This window comes from Dendrobates tinctorius, unplaced genomic scaffold, assembly GCF_039654945.1.
Source record: "Dendrobates tinctorius isolate UK_male_01 unplaced genomic scaffold, ASM3965494v1 ptg000206l, whole genome shotgun sequence".
NCBI classification, from domain to species: Eukaryota; Metazoa; Chordata; class Amphibia; order Anura; family Dendrobatidae; genus Dendrobates; species Dendrobates tinctorius.
Window position 1 is genome coordinate 2,265,749 of NW_027361873.1, and position 24,102 is coordinate 2,289,850.

General features: G+C 46.8%; 1 protein-coding gene across 7 annotated transcripts in view; it reads left to right on the top strand.

Annotated features, from left to right (window-relative positions):
* Positions 1–24,102, top strand: part of THOC5 (THO complex subunit 5) — a 95,338-nt gene that overhangs the window by 20,519 nt on the left and 50,717 nt on the right. For 5 of the 7 annotated variants that reach the window (XM_073554081.1, XM_073554083.1, XM_073554080.1 and 2 more), the window contains exons 8-11: positions 5,182–5,314; positions 7,700–7,735; positions 8,228–8,305; positions 20,889–20,929. In XM_073554081.1, coding sequence (XP_073410182.1) covers positions 5,182–5,314; positions 7,700–7,735; positions 8,228–8,305; positions 20,889–20,929 — 288 coding nt within the window. The remainder of the gene's footprint in view (positions 1–5,181; positions 5,315–7,699; positions 7,736–8,227; positions 8,306–20,888; positions 20,930–24,102) is intronic. The other 2 variants (XM_073554085.1, XM_073554086.1) reach the window with 1 other exon arrangement.

Sequence of the window (24,102 nt, forward strand, 5' to 3'; positions counted from 1 at the left end):
CTACGTGGGCGGTAGGGGCCTCCTGGGCCATTCGGCACCTGGCTTCGGCGCAACAGGTGTGTAAGGCGGCCACTTGGACTAGCTTACACACGTTTATGAAACACTACAGAGTTCATACCCAGTCCTCAGCGGATGCGAGCCTGGGTAGACGGGTTCTGCAGGCGGCAGTGCCCCAAGTTTAAGGACCTGTCTGCACAATATTCGTCCATTGCTTCCCACCCAGAGACTGCTTTAGGACGTCCCATTGTTCTGTGTCCCCCAATGAGGCGACAGAGTAAAGGAGATTTTTGTGTACTCACCGTAAAATCTTTCTCTTAGCCTCCTAATTGGGTGAAACAGCTCCCACCTTGTTGCCCACGGGCCGTTGTTACGGTTGAGTTCTCATATTCTTCTTTGAGCTTGTACATGGTGGCCTTATTACAGGCATGGTTATTTCTGTTAACTTCCTCCTAATGCTTTTGCACAAAACTGGAGAAGGCTGACGCCGTCCAGGGGTGTATACTGCAGAGGAGGAGCCATAGTTAATCTTTTTCAGATTATGCATAGTGTCGCCTCCTAGTGGACAGCAGCATAACACCCATGGTTCTGTGTCCCCCAATTAGAGGCTAAGGCCTCTTTCACACATCCGTTTTGCGCCGTTAGGCGAGATCCGGCTTTTTTTTGTAAAACCGGATCCGGCGAAATGCAATGCCGGATCCGGTTTTTCGCCATTGGCTTGTATTAGTGCCGGATCGCGCTGGATGGCCTTGCGGTTCGTCCGTTTTTTGGCGGATCCGGCTATTTGTCTCATTCCGGCGTCTGGAAAAAACGACTACTGTAACGTTTTTTGTCTCCGGCGAAAAAGCCGGAAGCGCCGGATCTGACGCTTCCGGCTTTTTGCCACAATGAAAGTCTATGGGCGCCGGATTCAGAAAAAGACGGATCCAGCCACCGGATCCGTTTTTTTTAGGTCTGCTCATGCTCAGATCCAATTGGCCAGCCCCCAGGAAACAGATATAACCTGCTAGATGGATCCGGCAGAAAAACGGATCCGTTTCTACAGTTCTCCAAAATTTACGCCGGATCTGTTCTTTCTAAAAATAGCCGGATCCTGCCTGACGGCAAAAAGATGTGTGAAAGTAGCCTTAGAGAGATTTTACGGTGAGTACCCAAAATCTCATTTTTCTGCATTGCGTTTCCTTCTTTTTGTGTTTTTAATATTGTCATAAATATCAGGGCTGTGGAGTCGGAGTCGGTGCTCATTTTGGTGGAGTCGGTATAAAATGGACCGACTCCGACTCCTAAAATATATAATAAATTGGGTACAGTAGTTCAATGCAGAATATGCTGAATATTTTTTTCACAGGAATTTGGGAAAGTTATGAAATGTCCTATAAATGACTGTTCTATTCCTGATCTAAGGCTACATTCACACACAGCGTTTTTCCTGCGTTTTTTTTGAGGATACGTTTTTCAGTTGCAAAAGCAGATCAGCTTTTTAAAAAACCGCATCACCTGAAAGGTTTTTGAGATCATAGATAATGTTTTCAATAGCAAAAGCAGATTAGAAATCTGCTCTATCTATATATCCATTTATCAATATCTGTCTATCCATATCATATCTGTACCAAAAAGAATGAAAGCCGGATAGCACACAGACTAACACTCCTTTTTTTTTTTTAGCACCAGTCAGGTACACCTCATAGCTGCCCAAAAGGACGCCCAGGACAGGCATTGCTCGTCTTCAGTAACATCAACTGATAGTTGGAATAAATAGACTGCATTCATCACCACATCTTCTTAAGGTGCAGGCTTTATTTTCAAGTGTAGGGGTGTGCAGTATGAGGTTCTGCAGCAGCTGAGGTGTGCAGCATGAAATTCTGCGGAACAGTATGAGATTCGCCCCCCCAGGTTTGATCCTGGCTACGCCCATAGTGTGAATGTAGCCTGAGGATCTAGGCTTTATCTTAGCCGAGATAAGTCATAGTGTGTATGTGTGTGTGTGTATATATATATATATATATATATATATATATATATATATATATATATATATATATATATATATATATATATATATACACACACAGTACGGACCAAAAGTTTGGACACCCCTTCTCAATCAAAGCGTTTTCTTTATTTTCATGACTATGAAAATTGTGGATTCACTCTGAAGGCATCAAAACTATGAATTAACACGTGGAATTATATAGTTCAACAAAAAAGTGTGAAACAACTGAAAATACTGTATGTCTTATATTCTAGGTTTTTCAAAGTAGCCACCTTTTGCTTTGATTTCTGCTTTGCACACTATTGGCATTCTCTTGATGAGCTTCAAGAGGTAGTCCCTGGAAATGGTTTTCACTTCACAGGTGTGCCCTGTCAGGTTTAATAAGTGGGATTTCTTGCCTTATAAATGGGGTTGGGACCATCAGTTGTGTTGTGCAGAAGTCTGGTCGATACACAGGTGATAGTCCTACTGAATAGACTGTTAGAATTTGTATTATAGCAAGAAAAAAGCAGCTGAGTAAAGAAAAACGAGTGACTATCATTACTTTAAGAAATGAAGGTTAGTCAGTCCGAAAAATTGGGAAAACTTTGAAAGTGTCCCCAAGTGCATTGGCAAAAACCATCAAGCGCCACAAAGAAACTGGCTCACATGAGGACCTCCCCAGGAAAGGAAGACCAAGAGTCACCTCTGCTTCGGAGGATAAGTTCATCCTAGTCACCAGCCTCAGAAATCGCAGGTTAACAGCAGCTCCGAATAGAGAATAGAGCTAATACTAGAGAAGAGAGAGAGAGGATTCAAAAAGATTTAAATAAACTGGAGAAGTGGGCAGTAACTAACAGAATGGTTTTTAACAGGGAGAAATGCAAAGTACTACATCTGGGCAATAAAAATGAAAAAAGCATATATAGATTGGGAGGAATAGGGCTAAGTGACAGCACATGTGAAAAAGACTTGGGTATACTAATAGATCACAGACTGAATATGAGTCAACAGTGTGATGCAGCAGCAAAAAAGGCAAATGCAGTTCTAGGATATATTAACAGAAGCATACAGTCTAGATCACGTGAAGTCATTATTTCCCTCTACTCCTCTTTGGTCAGACCTCATCTGGAATATTGTGTCCAGTTTTGGGCACCACATTTTAAAAAAGACATCAACAAACTGGAGCAAGTTCAGAAAAGAGCGACCAGAATGGTGACCGGTCTGCAAACACTGTCTTATGAGGAAAGGTTGCAGGATTTGGGAATGTTTAGTTTGCAAAAGAGAAGACTGAGAGGAGACTTAATAGCTGTCTACAAATATCTAAAGGGCTGTCACATTGTAGAAGGATCAACTTTATTCTCATTTGCACAAGGAAAGACTAGAAGCAATGGGATGAAACTGAATGGGAGGAGACACAGATTAGATATTAGAAAAAACTTTTTGACAGTTAGAGTGATCAATGAGTGGAACAGGCTGCCACGAGAAGTGGTGAGTTCTCCTTCAATGGAAGTCTTCAAACAGAGGCTGGACAGACATCTGACTGGGATGATTTAGCGAATCCTGCTTTGAGCAGGGGGTTGGACCAGATGGCCCAGGAGGTCCCTTCCAACTCTACGATTCTATGATTCTATGAGACCAGGTCAGTGTTGCACAGAGTTCTAGCAGCAGACACCTCTACAACAACTGTTAAGAGGAGACTTTGTGCAGCAGGCCTTCATGTTAAAATAGCTGCTAGGAAACCACTGCTAAGGACAGGCAACAAGCAGAAGAGACTTGTTTGGGCTAGAGAACACAAGGAATGGACATTAGACCAGTGGAAATCTGTGCTTTGGTCTGATGAGTCCAAATCTGAGATCTTTGGTTCCAACCACCATGTCTTTGTGCGACGCAGAAAAGGTGAACGGATGGACTCTACATGCCTGGTTCCCACCGTGAAGCATGGAGGAGGAGGTGTGATGGTGTGGGGGTGCTTTGCTGGTGACACTGTTGGGGATTTATTCAAAATTGAAGGCATACTGAACCAGCATGGCTACCACAGCATCTTGCAGCGGCATGCTATTCCATCCGGTTTGTGTTTAGTTGGACCATCATTTATTTTTCAACAGGACAGTGGCCTCAAACACACCTCCAGGCTGTGTAAGGGCTATTTGACCAAGAAGGAGAGTGATGGGGTGCTACGCCAGATGACCTGGCCTCCACAGTCACCAGACCTGAACCCAATCGAGATGGTTTGGGGTGAGCTGGACCGCAGAGTGAAGGCAAAAGGGCCAACAAGTGCTAAGCATCTCTGGGAACTCCTTCAAGACTGTTGGAAGACCATTTCTGGTGACTACCACTTGAAGCTCATCAAGAGAATACCAAGAGTGTGCAAAGCAGTAATCAAAGCAAAATGTGGCTACTTTGAAGAATCTAGAATATAAGACATATTTTCAGTTGTTTCACACTTTAATTCTATAATTCCACATGTGTTAATTCATTGTTTTGATGCCTTCAGAATGAATCTACAATTTTCATAGTCGTGAAAATAAAGAAAACTCTTTGAATGAGAAGGTGTGTCCAAACTTTGGTCTGTACCGTATACAGTGTATTACATATTTACAATTTATTACAGTTTTTTGTGTTCTAAAGTTGTATTCCAATAAATAGATATTATGTTCTATCTAAATATCTTGATTATTGGATCATAGAAATGATTAAATGTCTGATGTTCAAATTGTACTACAATAAATTTTTCACTTAAATATAAGCAATATATGTGTGGGAGTCGGAGTCGTGGAGTCGGAGTCTGAGTCGGTGTAAGGGAAATTGAGGAGTCGGGAGTCGCAGGTTTGGCTTACAGACTCCACAGCCCTGATAAATATACAATAAAGATTTGTTAGTTATAGTTTTGTTTGGAGGAGTTCTCCTTTTGTCGGTTTTCTAATTCATTTTTTCAACTCCCATTCACGTTTTTTTCCCTCCATCTTTGGGTTTTGTTGCGGCACCAAGTGTCAGCTGAAGATTCACCCCCAGTGATCTAAGATTGATGACCTATCCAAAGGGTTGGCTCTTCAGTTTCTTGTTCCCGGATATCCCCTTTAATGTTCAGTGGGAGTAATGGATTGCTATCTCAGTACATGATAGAACATAGATGAATGCTTTTATGTGCTATTGAATTTAACCACAGTACAGGGCTTTGGAAGCTTGAAATGTTAATTTTCTCTCCTCAGGCTTCGTTGCCAGTACAGGAGTTTCTGTCAATGCCGTTTGACTGTTTGCACAAGCAGTATGAGATTGCACGACATCTACCAGCACCCCTGTATGTGCTTTTTGTTCAGGCTAGTGCCTACAGCCAGGCATGTGGTGAGTGTGGTTTTCTAAGATACTTTCCTTTTTATGATTCCATTTACCAAGTTTAAATTTTAAAGACATGGGGTTCCCCATAGTTACATCACTTTTGTATTGTAAAATTGAATTATGTTACATGTGTCTTTATTTTACTCATTTATATAGCACCATTAATTTAACTGCACTTTACGGACATCATTGGCACTGTCCTCGATGGGGCTCACAATCTAGATTCCCTATCAGTATGTCTTTGGAATGTGGGAGGAACCCGGAGGAAACCCACACAAACACGAGGAGGACATACAGACTCCTTGCAGATGTTGTCCTTGGTTGGATTTGAACCCAGTACCCCGGCGATGCAAGGCTGCAGTGCTAACCACTGAGCCACCGTGCTTGTACAAGCTTCAGTAAGAATTAGCAGGAGACTGCCAAGAAAAAGGGTCCAGCCTATTTTTGCTCTCATTTGAGAACTTGCGGAAGGTGATTTTCATTGCTGCTTTCATTTGGTGTTGGTGCAGTGTGGCAGCCAGTGTTGCTGTGGTTTTGTGCTTTGAGGACGGTGTGGTCTGGAATCATATGGACTCGGTCCTGTAGCATAGGCGCAGTGAAGCATAAGACCGCCCGCCCTGCTGGTGCATTTTCGCTGTGACCGCACTTTGCGCACGACTGCGCTCCTTAAAGGCCTTAGAAGTTAGGACCCACTAAGAGGTTTGCCGTGACATGGCAGTGGGCTTCATACATGCTGATCAGATTGTTAAACTAAGAACCTCATGTTCAGTATTATATTTTTGCCTAGCGGCATTAGATTAATTTGTGATTTTTTTTATTTTTGGAGGTGCGGTCCATGCATTGTTGCCTTATCGGCTGTCTCGTGCTGCATTCTGCACCACAGTTTTTCGTTGCCGGATGCAGGAACGTGAGGTGCTGCATAACCCCTTTACTCTTAAAAAAAAAAAAAAAAAAAAAGCGAAAGTCAGATTGTGCATATCACCTCATATTTTGTCTCTGTGTGTACACATGGGTCTTCTACTGTAGCTCCAAATAGAAAGTTAATTTTCACGTTTTTGTCTTTATTCTTTCGACCTCCACATTCATCTGCACTCTCTGCTAAGCTAAGTGTTCTCAATGGGAAGAGGGGAGTGAGCCTCTGCCATACTCCTCTGATGGTTGATTATCTCCCCGGAGGACAATGTTTCGGACTTCTTGAAATCCAAAGACGAGCAAATGCACATTAGATGTTCTGCCTGTCCCTCTGAAGTCTGCGGACTCTGCTGACCTCAGTCCAATGTGTATGGTTACCTTTTAAGTCTTTTTAAAATATTAGACCTCTTTATCTTGGCAGAGCCATGAATGATCCGGTTGAGCTGTAGTAAATGGCTGACGTTCCATTCAGTTCTTGCTGGTATTTTGTTCATGGGTGCTGTTCTGATTGATCATTAGACTGATCACTGTCAATGTAATGTTCATCAGAAGTAAAATATTGCTTGTGTTGATATGTTACCTATACTACCCTTTTTTTTTTTTTTTTTTTTCTCTTGAGATTTTGTAAAAAAAAATCCTCCAGACGGGATATCCCTACACTTTTTCTTGTTATCAGCATATAGGTTAACACCATACAATTTTCTTTGCTGTCCAGACAGCGCTAATCATCACTCTTCTCCTTTTTGAATAGTACAGAATGTCGGCAAACTTTTTCCATACTGTCAGGATACATTACTTTGTCATCACTGTTTTCTTGCTGTCAAGTTACAGGATATATCAACATTCTTTTCCTTGTTATGACACAGTATATACCCACACTCTTTTTCCTTGCTTTCAGGACATGGAATATTACCCCTTTTTTTTTTTTTTCTTGGTGTCAGTACACAGGCTGTCACCACACTCTTCTCCATGCTGTCAGAACACAGGCTGTCACCACACTCTTCTCCTTGCTGTCAGAACACAGGCTGTCACCACACTCTTCTCCTTGCTGTCAGAACACAGGTTGTCACCACACTCTTCTCCATGCTGTCAGAACACAAGCTGTCACCATACTCTTCTCCATGCTGTCAGAACACAGGCTGTCACCACACTCTTCTCCATGCTGTCAGAACACAGGCTGTCACCATACTCTTCTCCATGCTGTCAGAACACAGGCTGTCACCACACTCTTCTCCATGCTGTCAGAACACAGGCTGTCACCACACTCTTCTCCATGCTGTCAGAACACAGGCTGTCACCACACTCTTCTCCATGCTGTCAGAACACAGGCTGTCACCACACTCTCTTCCTTGCTGTCAGGACACAGGCTGTCACCACATTCTTCTCCTTGCTGTCCAATCATACATTCTCTGGACGCATTTTACTCTAATTTATGTCTTGCTCTTTCTCTACCTATTTCCCCTTTTGCCCTGATGTCAGCCCACATGAAGAGTTACTCCCAGCCCTATCGGCAGGGTGAGTATTCATCTTCTGTTCAGCTTTTTGTCACTTTTCCTGTGTGGTAAACTTCAAAATTGCATTTTGCTTCCGGTATGAAGAATTTTGGCTATGATTGCAAATGAGAACGATGCTGTGACGTCTCATGGGGTGTTACTTCACTGTGTGCTGACTATTGAGCTTTCGTTGTGGTAAACTGCTTCGTGGTTTGGGGCTTAAAGCATTACCAATGTTGATTGCATGACTCATGCATGCGAAAATGTTCTGAGATTTTATCCTGGAAAAAAACAATATTGACTTGTCTTCCTATATCTTAATGGCACCATGATACTAGTTAGTACATGCATATCTGTAGTTGGGAAACATTAAATGCTATTCATTTGTATATACATTCAGACTGAGATACGACAGACTTATTATTCACATGGCTGGAGCAGACCATACATGGTTTTTGATGCTTTTTGTACCATTTGCAATTTAATGAATTAATTTTCCCATCTTGTGTTGTAGACAAGAAGCTTGTGGTCAGCATTGAAGGGAGTGTTGAAGAAGCCAAAGCTTTATTTAAACCACCTGAGGATTCTCAAGGTATATAATCCAACATGTAATAATGTATGGGAATCTTTTCTATGTAAGCGTTGTTATATTCTGTCAACATAAAAGATCTGCTATGGAAGAGTCTTGGATTTTCTAGCTGTGTCATATCTCAAATCATGTGCACATACGACTTTCTTAGCAAGACGTGTTTCGTGTTTATTTTTTCTAAACATTGCAATATTGCAGAATATTATTTAGTACTTTTATAATGCAGTTCTGAAGTGTGATCTCATGTGAGCTTGAACAAGATAAGTCGCAAAAAAGACTCAGTCATAATCATGATAATCTCGAGAAATTCTGTAAAATCCCTATTTCTCGTTCGCCTTATTGGGGGACACAGAGACCATGGGTGTATGCTTTGCTGCCACTAGGAGGCTGACACTATGCACAAAAAAATGTTAGCTCCTCCTCCGCATTGTACACCCCACCGACCGGCACCAATTTCCCCAGTTTAGCTTAGTGTCAGTAGGAGGTGGACACGGGTCTTTCATTAGACCCATATCTACCTCGTCGTGCGTCGTTCCTTTACAGGTTCTACGGAAGGATACAGAGTGAAAAGTCACATCTGTACTCCCACATGGAGTCTGCGAGTACGGCGTGTACTGCCACCCCGTATCCTTGCAGTTCTCCGCGGCAGGACCAGCCAGCCGGACGCCGACACCAAGACGTGCCAGCGACTCTAGGGGTCCTTGTCGCCAGTCTCCCTCCCACTCGCCTACCAGAGCCTGTCGGTTGGATGAGACGCAGGACTTCTTCAGACCCAGGTAACGGATCGGGGATGGGTGAGTATAGATCTTCCCCTCCCCCCCCCCCCCTTTCTGGGGACAGGGAGCACAGGGCCTTTTTCCTTTCCTCCCCTTGAGAGCGGCTTGCGGTTGCGGCGTCCCCTTCTTCCGACCTCTGCGCCGACCCACTGCTGACAGGCAGCCGCCGCAACTAATTTAGGCCCCGGCTTCAGTTCGGGCCTACCGCTGCGTCGCGGCCACGCCCCCCGCCCCTTTCTTCTAAGCGGGCTTCTCTCCCGCTCTTCCCAGGCCCTCCCACCGCCTGTCCTTCACCTGCCCAGCCTGCTATTGGCTAGAGGGCGGTGAATTTTAACCCTGCGATGTGCTCCGCCCTCCCTCCTCTCCTGGACGCGCGCTCTTTCTCAGGCAGGCGCCATTTTACCAGCCTGTTAGCCGGACACCAGCTCGTCACCGGATCATCTTCTGCCTGCTGGTTTTTTCATTCAGGAGATCTATCGGCCGGATTTCGCTCTGACCTGCATCCACTGACAGGTCGCAGAGCATCGCTTCTTGGGACACCGGACCGTGAGTAGCTCTGCACTGCAGACTGACCCTTCTCTGCCCTCTGTCCCCCAACCTTCCGGCATTACCTCAGCTTTTCACTATGTCTACCTCTAAGTCTGATCGTACCCGCTCTACTGCCCCCCCCTGCACTTTAGTCAAGTTCTTTGCATGTTCTTCGTGCAATCGCAAACTTCCCTCAGGCCAGTCCACTCCCCTCTGCCTGGATTGTAGCAACCCAATTCAGCCTGTCGCCGTCCAGGAGCCTTCTACGGCTCCAGGTGAGAGTGAACCCCCCATGCCTGGCTGGGCCTCCTCGCTATCTCAATCAGTGGCAGACCTCACCAAGGTGTCTCAGTCCCTGGTGGCCGTTCTTGATAAGTTGCCCCTGGACTCTTCAGCAGGGCCAAGCAGGTCCCAAATTGTTCCATCTGAGTCAGCCAGCGTTAGTCGCAAAAGACCCAGGCAAGATGCCCAGCTGGATTCCTCTCCTAGTCCCATCTCACCGCATAGCCCTTCTCAGCAGCCTCCCTCTCGGGCCTCCTCTCCCGAGTCAGGTGAAGCGCTTTCGGACATGTCATCTGAGGGGATTTTAGAGCTGGATTCAGACCAGGATGCAAACATGAAGGTCACAGTGCAGAACCTCATTGCAGCGATCCATCATACTTTCGATATTGCTGACTCCCCTGCGAAATCCTCAGATCAGGAGGTTTCGTTCAGACGGACAGAAGCTCCCTCCAGGGTTTTTCCTTTCCATTCCGAGTTTGGGAAGATTTTTACCAAGGAAAGAGAGGATCCGACCAGACGCTTTCAAAGAGGAAAACGTCTAGGCGTACTCTACCCATTTGCTAAGGAGCTCACGGACAACTGGTCGGCCTCTCCCTCGGTGGATCCGCCCGTGTCCAGGCTTTCCAATAACACGGTTCTCCCGCTTTCAGGCGTGGCGTCCCTAAAGGATTCTAATGACAGGATTATAGAATCCCTGGCGAAGTCTGCCTTTGAAGCGGCTTCAGCGGCTGTGTGCCCAATCTTTGCTTCATCCTGGGCAGCAAAGGCCATAGCCACGTGGGCAGACGACCTTCGTCAAGGCGTCTTAGATAAGGCGCAACCGGAGCGTTTGGCCGATCTCACTAATCAGATCTCCCATGCTGGGGACTATCTTCTTTCCGCTTCCTTGGATGCCGCATCCTGTGCAGTTCAGGCGTCAAGCAACATAGTTGCAATTCGACGTACAGTTTGGCTAAAGGCCTGGCAAGCGGACTTGTCTTCTAAAAAGTCCCTCACTAACCTGCCTTTTCAGGGGGTGCGCCTCTTTGGGTCCCAATTGGACCAGATTATTAAGGACGCCACCGGAGGCACGAGTTCACTCCTCCCTCAGTCCAATCCTCGCAGACCTCCTCTAAGGCGTCAGTTTCGACCCTTTCGGACTTTCCGCCGTTTCAATACGACGGACAACTCCTCCAGCCAACAGAGACCGCAGGCTCGCCAAGAGAGAAAGAAAGTTTCCTTCAGACCCACTCCTTCCTGGCGATCCCACTCTTCCCAGGGCAGACCGTCCAGATCTGGACGGTCTACTTCAGCATCACTATCGTTGGACACGCGAGGGGCCTTTCCAATTGGGAGGCCGACTTCCTTCCTTCAGGGACGTTTGGCTGGCCTCCGTAGAGGACGCTTGGGTCAGGGAGGTCGTATCTTCAGGATACAAGATACAGTTCGTCTCTCTCCCACGGGATCGTTTCTTCGATTCCCGGCCTCCAAAGGATCCAGCCTTGATCCCGGGGTTCTCTACGGCTATCGCCTCTCTCCTCAGACAGCACCACTACCAGCTCGTCGCACTGCCCTTCGGTCTTGCCACCGCTCCCAGACTCTTCACGAAGATCGTGGCTGCGTTGATGGCTTTGTGAGTCAGAGGTCTCGTTCTTTTCCCGTCCCCAGACGATATTCTGATCAGGGCTCCCTCATTTCAACAGGCTCACCAAAGTTTGTCAATCATCCTGGACACTCTTTCCGATTTCGGGTGGATCGTCAACAGGAAAAAGTCCTGTCTGGTTCCTACCCAACGCCTGGTCTTTCTAGGCCTTCTGTTCGACACTCGTCGGTCAAGGGTCTTTCTCCCACAAGAGAAGATTCTCTCTCTGCAGCAGGAAGTACGATCGCTGCAGATCTCACGATTCCCGTCCCTCCGTACAGCCAGGAGGGTCCTGGGAAAGATGGTGGCGGCGATAGAGGCAGTTCCCTTTGCCCAATTTCACGCCAGACCTCTCCAGCAGGCCATTCTGTCGAAGTGGAACAGGTCGCCTCGGTCCCTGGATCGCCCTGTTCCTCCTTACCGGATCAAGCGATCCCTCAACTGGTGGTTGTCGTCACCTCTCATTCTATCGGGTCGATTCTTCCTTCCCATTCGCTGGCAGATAGTAACCACAGATGCCAGTCTCCTCGGTTGGGGTGCAGTGTTCCGCAACCACACTGTTCAGGGTCGATGGTCGGATCGGGAATCAGTACCGATCAACATTCTGGAGATTCGAGCTATCCATCTTGCTCTCGTTCACTGGGAAAGGCTCCTCAAGGAACTGCCAGTACGGAATCAGGCTGACATCACCACAGCGGTGGCATATGTCTACCGCCAAGGGGGAACACGGAGTGTCTCAGCCCTGGCGGAGGGGTCCAAGATTCTTCGTTGGGCGGAGATTTCCGTTCCGACAATTTCCGCGGTGCACATTCCCGGCGTAGACAACTGGGCCGACGATTTTCTCAGCCGCAAGGGTCTCGCGGCGGGGGAGTGGTTCCTCCATCAGGAGGTGTTTCATCTGCTCTGCCTTCGGTGGGGAACCCCGGATGTAGACCTCATGGCGTCTCGCCTCAACAGGAAAGTCCCACAATTCGTGTCCAGGTCTCGGGACCCTCTGGCAGTGGGCGCCAACGCCCTGGCCGTTCCTTGGTCCCAGTTCGGCCTTCCCTACCTGTTCCCTCCTCTGCCTCTTCTTCCCAACCTGTTGAAAAAGATCAAGGCAGAAGGAATTCCAGTCATTCTCATCGACCCGAATTGGCCCAGAAGGTCTTGGTTCGCGGACATTGTCAACCTTCTCGCGGACGCCCCCTGGAAGCTTCCAGACAGAACAGATCTGCTGTCTCAGGGACCGATTTGCCACCCCAATTCTCGGCCACTCAATTTAACGGCGTGGCTGTTGAGACCGAGGTTCTGAAACGGGCAGGATTTTCCGACCAGGTAGTTCAGACCATGATCCGAGCCAGAAAGCCATCATCTTCCAAGATCTACTACCGTACTTGGAAGGCCTATTTCACTTGGTGTGAGACCAATGACATCGCGCCCATGTCCTTTTCGCTCCCTTCAGTCCTAGCGTTTCTTCAGGCAGGATTGGATGCGGGCCTTGCCCTCAGTTCCCTGAAGGGTCAAGTTTCGGCGCTGTCCATTCTATTTCAGAAAACATTGGCTTCCCGTCCTCAGGTTAAGACCTTTCTTCAGGGCGTGGCTCACACAGTTCCGCCGTACCGGGCGCCCGTGGATCCATGGGATCTTAATCTGGTTCTTGAGGTTCTGCAAGGTCCTCCCTTTGAACCCCTCAGGGATATTTCCCTTTCTCTCCTTTCTTGGAAGGTAGCCTTTCTGGTGGCCATCACCTCCGTCCGTCGCGTGTCGAAACTGGCAGCTCTTTCGTGCCGCTCCCCTTTTCTGCTGCTCCACCAGGATAAGGTAGTTCTGTGGCCTCCGCCCTCTTTCCTGCCGAAGGTGGTGTCCTCGTTTCACCTCACCGAGGATATCGTGCTACCATCCTTTTGTCCGTATCCAACTCATCCCCGAGAGCGGTCCTTGAACAAGCTGGACCTGGTTAGGGCGATAAGAGTCTATCTGTCTAGGACGACTTCCTTGCGAAAGACGGAGTCTCTTTTCATTATCCCTGATGGGGCACGGAAAGGTCACTCGGCGTCAAAGGCCACTATTGCTCGCTGGATCAGATCGGCAATTTTGGAAGCCTACAGAGTTAAGCGTCGCGGAGCCCCTCCGGGGATCAGGGCCCACTCTACTCGGGCAGTGGGTGCCTCCTGGGCGGTGTGCCACAGAGCTTCCGCGCTGCAGCTTTGCAAAGCTGCAACATGGTCATCGGTTCACACGTTTGTGAAATTCTACAGAGTCCACACCTACGCTTCGGCGGACCCCAGCCTAGGTAGACGGATTCTGCAGGCCGCGGTGGTGAGTCCGCTGGCCTGATGGAAGTTTGTTTCCCACCCCAGGGACTGCTTTGGGACGTCCCATGGTCTCTGTGTCCCCCAATAAGGCGAACGAGAAAACAGGATTTTTTTGGGTTGCTTACCGTAAAATCTGTTTCTCGGAGCCTTCATTGGGGGACACAGCACCCACCCATGTTTTACAACTCCTGTTCTTATGTTTGTCGGTTGGTTACAGTTGAGTTGTCCTGTTTTCATTCTGTTTGTTACTTCTCCTACTGCTTTCTCACTAACTGAGGAAATTGGTGCCGGTCGGTGGGGTGTATACTGCGGAGGAGGAGCTAACATTTTTTTGTGCATAGTGTCAGCCTCCTAGTGGCAGCAAAGCATACACCCATGGTCTCTGTGTCCCCCAATGAAGGCTCCGAGAAACAGATTTTACGGTAAGCAACCCAAAAAATCCTGTTTTTCTTGTCAGTTCGATCTTTTTGGTCTTATTTTATTCATGCGCCTCTGAATATTTCAGTTTGTTTTTCGTTTTTTTCCTCCTTTTTAAATTTGCCATATGCTCCAGAAATATGGCCACTTTTATTCAGTGCTTATTTTGATGATCATTACCATGGGGTGGTTCTCATAGGGCAGCGGGGCACACACAGCCCTCCGTGTGGGCAAGTTTGTAATCGCCTTTCTGCATCAGTGGACTGGGGCCGGCGGGTGAAGAGCCCTGCGCGATGCCAGCCCTTACTGAATTTGGATCTGCGTCATCGGACACACATCTAGCTGGTGTATTGCAGCGCACAAACTTGCCGGGTCCGTGCATCGTAATACGTGCTGCTGGCCAGTTGGCAGCTAACGTCTGCATACACGTGATTGGGCGCATGGCAGCGACGTCATGCTCCTCCCGTCACTTCGACGCTGAATTCAGCTGCTAGCTTCAGAAGACGACACGGCGGGGAAAGAAGGAAGGTGAGTAGCAAAGTTTGTATTGTGTGATATGGAGGCACATACATAGGAGGGGAGCATATACCGGGATGAGGCGTGGTGGAGCATGTTCCAGGATGTGGGTGCATATACCAGGATTGGAAGCATATTCCTTTATATCTGCTGTCTGGTACGCCTCCTCCTCTCTTTGACTGCTCTCTGCTGCCTCTGCCTGTTCTCTGGTGCCTTCGCCTGCTCTCTGCATGAGCTGTTTTTTCTAAACTAAAACTTCAGTATTCAGGTTAAATTGCCTTTTTCCCGTCTCCTATGATGGCACACATGAGAGAGGGGATCCGCCCAGCCAGGACAGGAACCCTACTGAAGATAAAAGGGACGGTACCTCTTTCTCGCTTCAGTTGGGTTTCCTGTCCTGACAGGGACCTGTGTGCTGAAGACGGCATCACACGTACCTGCCCCTCTCCTGTGCTGGCGTGGAAGAACAGGCGGGGTCCTGGGCGCTGTGCTTCGGGGGGGGGGGAAGTGCCGTCCGCGGGTCCCCTGGGGGCTCAGCGTCCAAGCGGACGTAGATGCAGCACGGCCTGGGGTCCTGGGGCTTTGCCGTGGCTGCCGCGCCGCTCTCCCCCTTCTGCCGCATCTATCCAGGTCAGGAGGGGCGGCTGCTTCCGGGTCGCGCCCCTCTGACGTCACACGCAGGGCACGCTGGGAAAGGGGCGTGCCCGTGTGATTTTGTGAGGCGGCGCCGGGATCCAAGATGGCGGCGCCCATCGGAAAAATGCCGGCCGGCATAAGAAGATCCCGGCGGCGTGGCAGGGGGGCTGTGGGGGTAACCGGAGGAGGCGGAGAGTGCAGTGGATCCCCCTTATTAGGGGTATGACCACAGAAGACGCACTCATGCCCAAAACTTCACAATGGAAGTGGGGCAAGAAGAGCAGCAGTGGCAGCAGCAGCAAGAGCTCTCGCCAGATGCCAGGCTGAGCCGCCAGCATACCAGGAGCAGCCACTCGTGTGGTGGGAGCGGCAGTCGTAAACGCGACCGGCATGACTCTGAAACGTCCAGAAGAAACGTCACGAGTGCATCTGAGGAGCCTCCGAGATCGGTACCCCCGATTGACAGCGCGGTGGTAAGTGATCTACGTGAATGTCACCCTTATGGTATCGGGGTTCGATTTTTTTTCTGTTTGATCACTAGGGGTCGAGGAATTCTAGCAGCAAAACAAAGAATAGAGAATGCGCCCTATGCAGACACCCGCTGACAGATCAGTGGCAGAAAGATCTCTGCGCTAACTGTACAAACAAAACCATACAGGATGAAATCCCTGATTTGGTGACTAGCCTTAGGGCTATAATACAAGAGGAGGTGAAAGGCTCCCTAAAAGCAGCCCTTAAAACGGATAAAAGAAGCCGTAGAAGGGATTCTGATTGAGGCCTCGCTAGTGCAGAAAGGTCGGGAAAGATTGCTGTCCCCCTCCACCTCCTCTTCCTCTACTCAGTCCTCAGAATCCTCCTCGGACAGCGATATATGGGGCCGTCCATTTTTCCCAACAGAGGACGTGGAAAAGCTGGTCAAAGCTGTCAGGTCTACAATGGGCCTTAAAGAGGAAAAAACTCCTAAATCATTGGAGGATGTTATTTTTGGAGGACTGGAGGAAAGGAAAAAGCGCACCTTCCCTGTAAACGATAAGATAAAGGCCTTAATTGACAGGGAATGGAAAAAACCTGAGAGGTCAGGGGGCTTACCTTCTACATCAAAAAGTAGGTACCCATTTGAGCAAAAGGATTCAGAAACCTGGGAAAAAGTCCCAAAAATTGATGGTGCCATAGCTAAATCCTCAAAAAAGGTATCTCTACCATTAGAGGACTCTGGTGTGCTGAAAGACCCGCTTGATAAAAAAAAGCAGATGGTTTCCTGAGGAAGCTTCGGCAGGTGGATTAAAACCAGCGATAGCTGGTACTTGTACCGCTTGTGCCCTCATGGTCTGGCTACAACAAATAGAGGACCAGATCAAGGATAGAGTTCCTAGGGACGAAATACTGTCTAATCTGACACTGGTACATGGAGCAGTGGCTTTCCTAGCGGATACCTCAGCAGATTCCGCGAGATTAACAGCTAGAGCAGCAAGCCTGTCAAATGCGGCAAGACGAGCCCTGTGGCTTAAAGGGTGTCCAGGAGATTTGCCATCGAAACATAGATTGTTCCATTTCATGTGATGGCCAATTCCTCTTCGGGAAAAAACTAGAGGAAATTTTGGAACATGCGGGGGATAGGAAGGATAGGAAGCTTTCCCCGATTTCCGGGAGAACCCAAAAAGCAGCCTTTTCGGTGGAGGAGATTTAACAGGGGTCGTCCCCCAGGAGATAGGAAAAATTGGGACTTTAAAGAAAGGAGGATCGAGCTATATGTTTAAAGGGCCCTCTACTTCCTCCAAAAAATCTCCCCGATGACATCAGGTAGGGGGAAGGCTTTCTCTCTTCCTTTCTGCCTGGGCAAATATCTCCCCCAGTACATGGGTCCTAAACATAATCAAGGACGGTTTAAAAATAAAATTCACCAGTCAGCCCAGGCATACCTTTATAATGACACCCTGAAGGAGAGCCCAAGAGCAACAGCTGGCCCTGGAGACGGAAGTCTTGGGACTAGTGCAAAAACAAGTCCTACAAGAAGTCCCAGTGCAAAAAGTAAGAAGGGGGTTCTACTCCCCCCTCTTTAATACAAAAACCAGACTGCTCTTGGAGAAACATAGTCAACCTGAGTAGACTCAATCAGTGGGTAGGCAATTGCTCCTTCAAAATGGAGTCAATCAATACGGCCACAAAAATTCTGTTCCAGCACTGCCTCATGGCAGTGATAGACTTAAAAGATGCCTACTATCACATCCCAGTCCATCGGGAGTAACAAAAATACTTGAGAGTAGAGCTCTACGTCCAAAGTCAGGTAAAACACTACCAATACGCAGCCCTTCCGTTCGGCCTGTCTACAGCCCCCAGAGTTTTCACCAAAGTGATGGCCGAAGTAATGTCTTTTCTTCGTTCCCGGGACATTGTCCATACCTGGACGACTTTCTTGTTGTAGGGAGGTCGGAGACCCACTGCACACACCAAGTGAAGGAAGTGATATCAACTTTAATAGGACTAGGATGGATAGTAAACATCCCCAAGTCAAGATTAACACCAGTAAAAGTGCAATCCTTCCTAGGGTTAATACTGGACTCCGAGCGACAACGCTGCCTCCTACCAGAGAACAAAGTGACCAAGATAAGGGGCCTAGCTCGCACAGCAATACAAAGGCCAGCTATGACACTGAGGAACGCAATGTCCCTTTTAGGCTCGTTGACATCATGCATACCTGCGGTAGGATAGGGACAGTACCACTTAAGACAACTACAGTGGGATGTTCTGTCAGCACAAACAATTGAAAGGGCATTTAGAGAGCGAACTATGTCTCTCCATGGCTCTAAGAGATTCCCTACTCTGGTGGACTGTAGAAAAGCATCTAACAGCCGGTGTCCCGTGGCAAAAACCAGTCGAGGACATCATTACAACCGACGCGAGTGCCACAGGATGGGGAGCACACATGGGATCCCACTCAATACAGGGAACCTGGTCCTCGCTAGAAAAGGATTACGGTTCAAATGTAACTATGGGCAGTAGAAAAAGCCGGGAAACATTTTCTCCCCTTGCTTCGGGGCCGCCACACTCGAGTCATGACGGACAATCGGGCAGTAGTAGCCTACATCAACCACCAGGGGGGAATGAGATCTCGGGGCCTCATGGAAATATCAGATCTACTTTTCCATTTAGCAGAACAACATCTGTTATCCATCACAGCACTGCATATAAAGGGGGTAGAAAATACACAAGCAGGCTTCCTGAGTCCTAGGCACCTAAGACAGGGGGAATGGTCCCTAAACTCCCAACTTTTCCAACAAATAGTTCAAGCCTGGGGCAAACCGGAAATAGACCTGTTCGCCACTGCACGCAACAGAAAGGTTAGGAAGTTCTACTCACTGAATCCAGGAGAAAACCCTTTCGCAGTAGATACCCTGGAATTTCATCCTGGCCTATGCATTCCCCCCGATACCGATAACAATGATCCCAGTAGTGGTCCGGAAAATCAGGGAGGATCGAGTGAGAATAATTCTTATAGCTCCGTTTTGGCCGAGGAGGCCTTGGTTCTCCCTTCTGAGATTCATGTCAGTGACAGATCCATGGATCTTACCTGAGGTTCCAGACCTGCTTTCCCAGGGACCAGTGGTCCACTCTCAGGTGAAGGGCTTCCATCTGGCAGCCTGGAATTTGAGAGAGCGCTACTGAGTTGCCAGGGATTCTCTCCAGGGTTAGTCTCCACCCTGTTGAAGAGTAGGAAACCTATAACATCCCAAATCTACGGTAGAACGTGGAAAAAGTTCCTAGACTTCCTGGGGGAACCTTTTAGGGGATGTAGCTCCAGTGGGACCTATCCTAGAATTCCTACAGTCGGGGCTGCAACTTGGGTTAGCCACTAACACCCTCAAAGTCCAAGTCTCAGCTCTGGGGGCCCTATATAACTGCAACCTAGCAGCCAATAGGTGGGTGTCCCGGTTCATAAAGTCCTGTGGCAGGTCGAGGCCGGTCATTATCCCAAAGATACCACCCTGGGACCTGAATCTAGTCTTAGAAGCTTTAACCAAAGATCCCTTTGAACCATTACAAGAGCTGTCACCAAAACTACTCACACTTAAAACTGTATTACTGGTAGCCTTAACATCGGCCCGTAGGGTGAGCGAACTACAAGCTCTATCTATATGCCCTCCATATACGCAGATCTTGGATGACCGAGTGGTTCTAAGACCAGACCCGGCCTACCTCCCCAAGGTGGTCCAAAAGCTTCATGGGACTCAGGAAATCTCCTTGCCATCTTTCTGTAATAATCCTAGAAACCCTGGGGAGCAAAAGTTCCATACATTGGATGTAAGGAGAGCCATATTACAGTATATGTCAATAACTAGTCAGTGGAGGAAAGATCAGTCCCTTTTTGTAGCCTTTCAGGGTAGTAGAAAAGGGCACGGGGTAGCTAACAGAACCATTGCCAGATGGATCAGGAAGGCCATTGTTATCCTACTCTGCAAGTGGCGCTCCGGTTCCAGAAGGCATCAAGTCTCACTCCACCAGAGCCGTGGCTACCTCCTGGGCAGAGAAGGCTGAAGTATCAATTGAACAGATTTGTAAAGCCGCTTTTTGGTCCTCACCTTCGACCATTTTTAAGCACTATCGACTTGATTTATCTTCCTCTACTGACCTAATCTTTGGTAGAAGGGTGCTTCAAGCGGTGGTCCCTCCCTAAGGTGTCTTATTCTACAAAAGTCTCTCATGTGTGCAGTCATGGGAGACGGGAAAACACCAAGGTTACTTACCGGTAGCCGGTTTTTCCGGAGCCCATGACGGCACCTGTATATCCCCCCCCTTATCACTCCTTTGGTGTGCACTATAGTTTGGGTGCTTTTTTTTTAGTTAGATATAATGTGGTGATAGTTTTACCACGTGTACTAACCCGGGGGGCCTCTCATGCTCTGTAAACCAACTGAAGCGAGGGAGAGGTACCGCCCCTTTTATCTTCAGTAGGGATCCTGTCCTGGATAGGCGGATCCCCTCTCTCGTGTGCCGTCATGGGCTCCCGAAAAACCGGCTACCGGTAAGTAACCTTGGTGTTTTGGCACTTTGTAGTAAATGAGTGGATTTTGGGTTGCAGTTTAGGCACTTGGTTTCTAAAAGGTTCACTATCATTGTCATAGGGACTCACAGTGTCATATTGCAGAGAAAATGCATGCCCACAGGGAATCTGGAATCACGCTCCCTTTTTAAAGATCATAAAAATTACTACTAACCAAAAAGTCTCCAATCACTAGAACCATGTGTCAGATATAAAACAAAAAAAAATCAGGGGAGCAACAGAAATAAACTGTAAAAACTGGCTGCTTTTGACCTATTGACAGGTCCACTTTAAATGTATCTTAAAATTTTTACAGAAAAGTTACGGAGAAGCTAAATGACAACGTTTTTACATTTCTGATCATTTTATATTTTCAGCACAAAATGTCAGTTACATGTCAAAAACTATGCGCCGAATGTATAGCAAACTTCTTAAACATTAGTATAGGTTTTAATTCTGCTCGGTTTTCTCTTAGATGATGAAAGTGATTCTGATGCCGAGGAGGAGCAGACAACGGTGAGAAATAGTGGTGTGTGTGTGTGTGTGTGTGTGTGTGTGTGTGTGTGTGTTTTTTGTTTTTTAAGCAACTCAAACATTTTTGATAACTCCTGATCATACATACATACAGGTTATATTTCGTTCAGGCACTACAAGGTATGCCTTACAACTGACTCACTGAAGAAGTGGAAGTAATTCCTATGTATATATTGTGTATACACAAGTAATAAAAGAGGATTCTGATTGACTAGTTTTAATTCAGCAGATATTGAATAAATTGCTAGATATCACAAAAATATAGGACTGTAGGCCATGTGCATGTAAATATGCTGATCATGTAAGAAAATTGGTGAAAATTACGATCAAGCAAAAAGGTAATTCAAATTTGTATACATTTTATTTAGAATAATCAATAATATTCAAGGGTTGAAAAAAGACTGAACCAAAAGGGCAGGGCACAAATAGAACACTGGTACATATTCGTAAACACACAGTGGTATTAAATGCACTAAATTATATATAGTTAAGGGTATGCGTACTGTTAAGTACCGTAATATATATTTTGCCAATCTAACTAGGGCTGTGGAGTCTGTAAGCCAAACCTCTGACTCCGACTCCTCAGTGTCCATGACACCGACTCCATGACTCGGACTCCCTCGTACCAGGGCTATGGAGTCGGCAAGCCAAACCTTCGACTCAGACTAAGGCTCCTCAATTACCATGACACCGACTCCACCAAAATGGTCTCCGACTCCACAGCCCTGAATCTAACTGGAGGCAAGGTGAATGTATGCTTGTAATGCCTTTTCCAACCTATGCAGCCGCCTATTTCAATAATAAGGTGCAAAGTGCAGTATGGAATATATGAGAGGCTGTTGGTATAGAGTCTTGCTAAATAAATATAATTTATAAGATCATAGAATCATAAAATCGTAGAGTTGGAAGGGACCTCCTGGGCCATCTGGTCCAACCCCCTGCTCAAAGCAGGATTTGCTAAATCATCCCAGTCAGATATCTGTCCAGCCTCTGTTTGAAGACTCCCATTGAAGGAGAGCTCACCACTTCTCGTGGCAGCTAATTCAGTAATAAAGTACGTCTGCATGATAAACAAGTGAAGCTAGACATAATAGCATTCATTATCAAGATATAGATGTGTCCTGCGTCCCCCTACACGCATTTTGGCACGTAATTTTTAATTCGTTTTTTGCATAGTCATAATTGGCACCAATTTTCTTATGATCTGCATATTGACTGGTTTAAAGTCCACTTTTGTCTTTTTGGCAATAATTATACTATGTATAAACTTAAGTCCATATCCATTTTAGGAAGCTGAAAAAAGTACTTTGCAGCAACTTAAAATAATAACGTTCTGAGATATACTACATGAACAGGAAAGAGCCTTGCCTGACTGAACCGGTTTCCTTCTCAGGAGCTTGGCGATCTCAGGCTAATGTGGCTACTGCGTCCTGGTTTCCCAATGTCTGAACTGCCTATACAACTGGTCTGGACTGTGCTGATGTTGCTACTAGAGAGCCAAGTGTGAAAGTTGATAATAAATGTAGCAAGGGTTCGCCTGGACTAATCTTGCACATCAGAATTTGCCATGCTTGCTGGTTGATAAGACTGTATTTTATAACTGTTCCATTTTTGAATGGTTGACCCCTATTTAGATATGAGGGCACTACATATTCCCTGGCGGCGTGCCCCCACCAATCAGCTGTTTCCAGTAGTACTAGCAGGATACAGTTTACAGCTCCAGAAGAGCACAGCTCCATACATTGTGTAGTGTTTTTTTCGGGTACTTAAGCTTAACTCCTATACACTTGAATAAGAAGTGAACTACAGGACCTGCGTGCAGTCATTGGTCACTGCTGGGAGCCATGGTGTTCCTGCACTATACATACATTCTGCTACCTGAGCTGCAAACAGCTTGTTAGTGGGGTTGCCTGGATATTAAACCCATACTGTTCTGAAATGACCTAGCCAATGGTGAACTCCTTTAAAACCCACTGACTATGAAAACAAAGTTCTATCCCTGTATATAACTGAGCCATGGTCACTCATGCACAATACTGCTGCATTCATTATCTGTGGATGGACAGAAATCTTGACGTAAAGTGCTTAGCTATGTTCATCTGTTCCACAGATACCGGTTGTATGTGTTATTACAGCTCAGCCCCATTCACTTGAGTGGAGCAAATCTACAGTATCAAGCCAAGCTGATGGACTCTGGTCTCACTGTTAAATGAACACTACTTGGAGGATAGCCAGCCTAGAGAGGGTTTTCTTTTGGGCTATGTAGACTCATTCTTTATTTAGTAACACATCAGAATTGAAACATTTTTCCTGGTCCGGATTGCCAAAACTGACATTGATGTGAAGGAATTTAAGTGTGACTATTCTTTTTATTTTTTTTTTTATTATTTTTTTTTTATTATTAACAATTTTAACAACAAGGAAAAGGTACAGACAGTTACATTATATATATATATATATATATATATATATATAATATATGACATTAAGCCAAAAACTGTGACTGTTCTTATAATATTTCACCTCCTATATATAGAAAAACACGACAGACTGCGACAACTATGGAACACCCTGCAAACACATTTTAACCCCTCTCTCTCTTCCGGTATCTTTCCTTCCTCATTTAAGTATGCGTCATACAGCCATTACTTAAAAAACCTTCCCTCGACCAAAACTGTGCTATAGACCTGTCTCTAATCTTCCCTTCATCTCTAAACTCCTGGAACGCCTGGTCGACTCCCGTCTTATCCGCTGTCTCTCAGATCACTCTCTTCTCGACCCTCTCCAATCCGGTTTCCGCTCTTTACAGTCTACTGAAACTGCTCTCACTAAAGTCTCTAATGATCTACTAACAGCTACATCAAATTGTCATTACTCCATGCTAATTCTCTTGGATCTCTCTGCAGCATTCGACACTGTGGATCACCAGCTCCTCACTATGCTCTGCTCCATCGGCATCAAGGACACCGTTCTCTCCTGGTTTTCCTCCTATCTCTCTGACCGCTCCTTTACTGTATCTTTTTCTGGCTCTTCATCTTCCACTTACTGTTGGGGTTCCTCAAGGATCGGTTCTAGGCCCCCTCCTCTTCTCTTTGTACACTGCCCCTATTGATCAAACAATCAGTAGATTTGGTTTCCATTACCATCTCTATGCT